Here is a 4,713-nt window from a genome sequence, read left to right on the forward strand (position 1 = left end):
ATTTTGCACTCAGGATGAGATTTTGGTCCTGTCAGCGCCCTGAGCACAATTTTATCATGTTTTAAATGTTTACGCATCATGTTCATGATTTTTATGGAATTACGATAAATACGCTGCATGCTTGGTTTAGAGGAAAAATTATGTATATGCATGCTTTTATTTAATTGGTGAATATGATGACATGTTGTGAAGAATGGGAGTTGGTTGTGACTAACATGATGACACGATGACATGATGACACGATAGGTTGGGGCACAGTGGACGGTTAATGCTGTCGTTGATGCCTCCGCCGCCGGGTACCTCGGTCACGACATGATAATACGAAAGTCACAGCTGACAAACGGAATTCAAATTAAGAAAATGAACACGTATATGTTGATACGATGATACAAGCTATGATTATTATCATGTTTTAACAGGTCACGATTATTCATATGATTCTACTGCAGACATGTAATGTATGTTGATTAAGATATTTTTCATTGTTGCTTGTTACGTATATATATTTGTTATCACGGTACAGGTGTGTTGAGACTTTAGGCTCACTAGGCATGTGTGATGCAGGTGATCAAGATTTTGAGGGGGCTGGAGGTGCTAAAATCTGAGCCGGCAAACCTGGTAGGTGATACGACCCGAGGACCTCATGATTTTCCGTAGGTTTACGATTTTATGTTATTGAGAGGATTTGAGTATTTTTATGTTGTTTTATTTTACTGATTGATGTTGGGATTTTTACTCGTTTTTACTCCGCTATATTTTTATTGGCAATTACTTATGATTATTTTTAAATGGCACTTTCTTTAATAGAGATGCTGCAATTTATTTAAATGATTTAATTCAAAATGTGAGCTTTACGAAAAAAATATATATATTTCCGTACTTTGAAAACGGTAGACGCTATAGTTGGTATCAGAGCAATGGTCCTGTATAGGGTTGTGCCGCCGCCAGCTTCTGCAGTTCAGTCTTCAAACCTCAAGTCTGTAAGCTTTTATGTTTTAAATGTTTAAAATTATTTACTGTTATTACCTTCATGCTTTCATGATTTACGCTTTATGATGATCTAATGTACTTGTTTAACTGTTTTCGTGATTTAAGGTTTATTATTTTAAAAAAATAGATTAATTGCATGATGGGTTACATTTATATTTGGACTGTATTTAGATATGCCTCCCAGACGTGCTCCAGGTACAGACAGGAATGATGACATCCATGAGGGTGGCAGGGGCCCTTCACCACCACCACCACCAGGAGACCCAAGTACCTGAGTACCGGAGGGGATAGCTAGATTGATGGAGCAGGCCCAGCAGGCGCCCCCGACCACAGACTGATATCTATGAACAATTTAGATGGCTCGGCCCGAAGGAGATCGGGGGTACCACTGACCTTTTCTTGGCCGAGGGATGGGTTAGATTGCTGGAGCTGCACTTTGACTACTTACATATGGGAGATGGAGACCGGGTCAGGTGCGCTGTTTATATGCTGAGGGATGATGCGTCCCTATGGTGTGAGGGAGCCGCCCATGCAGTCAACTTGGCTACTCTGACTTGGGACAGGTTCAAGGAGATGTTTTATGGCAAGTTCTTTCCAGCTGATGTCAGGAGCCGCCTGACGAGAGAGTTTATGAGTCTTCGCCAGGGGGACTCGTCTGTGGCGGAGTTTATCCACAAGTTTGATCGGGGTTGCCATTTCGTGCCTCTTATTACCAGGGATGCCAGGCAGAAGCTGCGACACTTTATGGATGGACTAAGACCTACCAATCGCCGGGATGTGATGTTGATGAGGCCGGCGGGCTATGATGAGGCCACTTCCTGTGCCTTCCAAGAGGAGTAGGCGCTCCGAGACATCGAGTTTGAGATGCAGCGGAAGAGGCACCAGACTCAGCCCAGTTCTCAGCCGCAGAAGAAGCAGTATACGGGGCCACCAAGATAGCAGGGGCAGCAGAAGCCCCAGGGACAACATATGGGGCCAGGACAGCAGCGGCCACCTCAGGCACCAGGGGCTCCTAGGCAGGAGGGAGGTATTAGAGTAGGTGCTCGTCGAGCCAAGTGTTGGCCTAGTGTTCACAATGAAACTCTATGTATAAACAATCTTTATTTTAATTATATTTGCAATCATTGTTTTGGCACATCTTTATCTGTATACACATGCTAGTTGCATAGATAAAGTCTTTGAATATACAAATAGTAGAAATAATATGAGATGCTCATATGATGAGTATCATGAAACTCATATTTGGAATACTGTATATTCTAAACAGTTCTTAGTCGATTCAGTTCGAGTTGGAGACTAGTATATGCGATGTGAGTACCATGTTTCATTTGTAGGGGACATTGTGATGTCTGAGCATGCAGATAGGTGCTCCTGGTAGAGTTCACTGAACAACCCTCGATTTAGGACTTCCCAAGTGGTTCTCACTTATCGAGTGGAAACGTCCTAGTTTATGGTTGTACACCTTAGTTCTTATGACCCGGGACAACATTGAGACTCTATACGCTAGCATTGCACTTTGGATTGTTTATCGACTCTCATGGGGTCATCAGGTGGCAAGGTTGGGTGTTCTGTCGAAACATATAGGAGTCGATGCATTGTAGTCTAGGATTCACCGCTTACCTTCGGGTATGGATATCCTCTGTGTATGTAGTATGAAATCTATGATCAGAGTGTTGGCGGTAATTATGAAAGGGGTTTCATAGATTACACAATCGATGCAACTACGACATAATACATAGTATCGATTCTTTGACAGCTCTCGATATACCAATAGCTGTCGAATCGGTCGTGATATATGAGATGAAGGGACCGTACTGTACGCTAACCATAATTGAATGGTTCTTGCAGGCACTATCATTTGATACCTAGGGAATCATGTAAGCGATGCTGCTAGGCGTTTAACATGATTGGTTGGGTACTATCAGACTTGAGTTCTGATGTTTTTATTATCAAGGAGTTGATAAGTAAGAATGGAGCAATTGGGGTATGCTCATATTAGGACATGTTTAGTCCCGAATCACATGGAGATGTGAACCCACGGCTAGTTGTATCAATGAACCATTGAGGGCCACACAAGTGCTAACTTTCTAGATCTCGTTGAGAAGTGAAATAGTTCAATTTGTTGAACGGCTTATAAAGGAGTTTATAAGCGTAAATAAAATAGAAGTATTAATTCTTATAAGAAGATTATGGGAAATGTAACTTTTAATTCGTGGAAGTGTTCCTAAATTAAAGTTGGCCAAATAATAATGTATTTGAAAATTGTGATTTTCATAAACATTATTATGGACTAAATTAAATTAATTCAAGTGTTGAATTAATTAAACACTAGTTGGCCTTGTAGAGTCAAAATAATTAAATTAATTCAAGTGTTGAATTAATTAAATAATATTGGGCCTTGTAGAGCCCAATTAGAAATAATTATTTAACTAGTGGGCTTGAGTAAATTCAAGGAAAGTTTAAATGATATCAAATATATTTGAGACATTTAAATAAAAGTCCATGGGCTTCGTAATTGTTACAAGCCCAAGTTAAAAGCATACAAGGGAGGTGAAGGATTGGAGGCAGCTTTTTCATAAAACAATGCATGACATGCTCATGCTACTTTTTACTTTTGCATACACCGAGAAAATTGGTCCTCCACTTCACTCCACACACAAGGGCTGAAATATGGAAGCCATTCTCTCCTTCATTATGCTTCTTCAATTGTTGAAGATTGCATACTCTTCTCAAAGAAAAATCTCTAATTTTTCTATTGCAAAATTAGAGGGGATCTTCCTTGTTAGTGGTGGGCTTAATTTTGAGCAAGGTGTGCTCTTGGAAGCTTGAAGATTTGTCTTGCCATTGAAGAGCTTAGTTGTTTGACAACTAAGTTGGAGCCATCATCAATCTTTTAAGTTTGATAGGTATATTTTTAAAACACCCTATGTATGATATTTTGTGTTTTATTATTATATTTGCTACACATCTTAGTGTTTAGGGTGCTCGGTTTTTTTGAATGAAAAATATTTTTGAAACTTCCATTGCGTATCCGGGCACCTTAATCGATCCCCTTTCAAGAGGACCGTCGTGCAAGCAGTGCAACAAATATCACTATGGCAAATGCATGTGGGGCACCTACAGATGCTTCGTATGCAAACATGAGGGGCACAATGCTGCAGATTGCCCTCAGAACTAGGGTCCCACTATCGGCAGGGCATATGTGATGTATGCCGAGGAGGCTGAGGCGGAGCCAGATTCTACTTTGATCGTCGGTAACCTTTATACTTAAGTTTTTATATGTTTACCGCTTCGATTGTTTGGACTTATTGCTTGCTTGAGGATTTAATTATTGGGATTGATAACGTAGAAAGAATTAGGATACATGCTCTACCTATTTAGGATGAAGAATTTAATGGTTTGATTTAAGAAATTTTCGGGACCCAATTGTAATAACTGGTAAATTGAGGACTTAATTGCTAAAAATCGAGATTTTGGGACTATTTTCAAAACTTCTGTAATTTTGAGGATTTATTGGTGACATTTTGGAAACTTGTTAAAATTTTGGGATTTAAAATTCGAAAATGAGAATAGGGTCTTGTTGTAATTTTCGAATAATGGAAGGACTAAAGTGCAATTTTCAAACTTTAAGGGGTAAATTGCAATTTTTGAATTTTGGGAATCGATTTTTGGGTTAATATAGTGATTTTTCGAGGATTTTGGGATAATTTCCGATAAGAAATC

At 39.5% G+C, this 4,713-nt stretch overlaps 1 protein-coding gene across 1 annotated transcript; it reads left to right on the forward strand.

Annotated features, from left to right (window-relative positions):
- The first annotated feature begins 1,440 nt into the window (after nt 1-1,440).
- LOC140979064 (uncharacterized) lies at nt 1,441-1,830 on the forward strand. The gene has a single exon (XM_073444418.1). The coding sequence runs from the start codon at nt 1,441-1,443 to the stop codon at nt 1,828-1,830; it is 390 nt and encodes a 129-aa protein (XP_073300519.1).
- Nucleotides 1,831-4,713: the final 2,883 nt, after the last annotated feature.

Source organism: Primulina huaijiensis, chromosome 6 (genome assembly GCF_012295235.1).
Source record: "Primulina huaijiensis isolate GDHJ02 chromosome 6, ASM1229523v2, whole genome shotgun sequence".
Classification (NCBI taxonomy): Eukaryota; Viridiplantae; Streptophyta; class Magnoliopsida; order Lamiales; family Gesneriaceae; genus Primulina; species Primulina huaijiensis.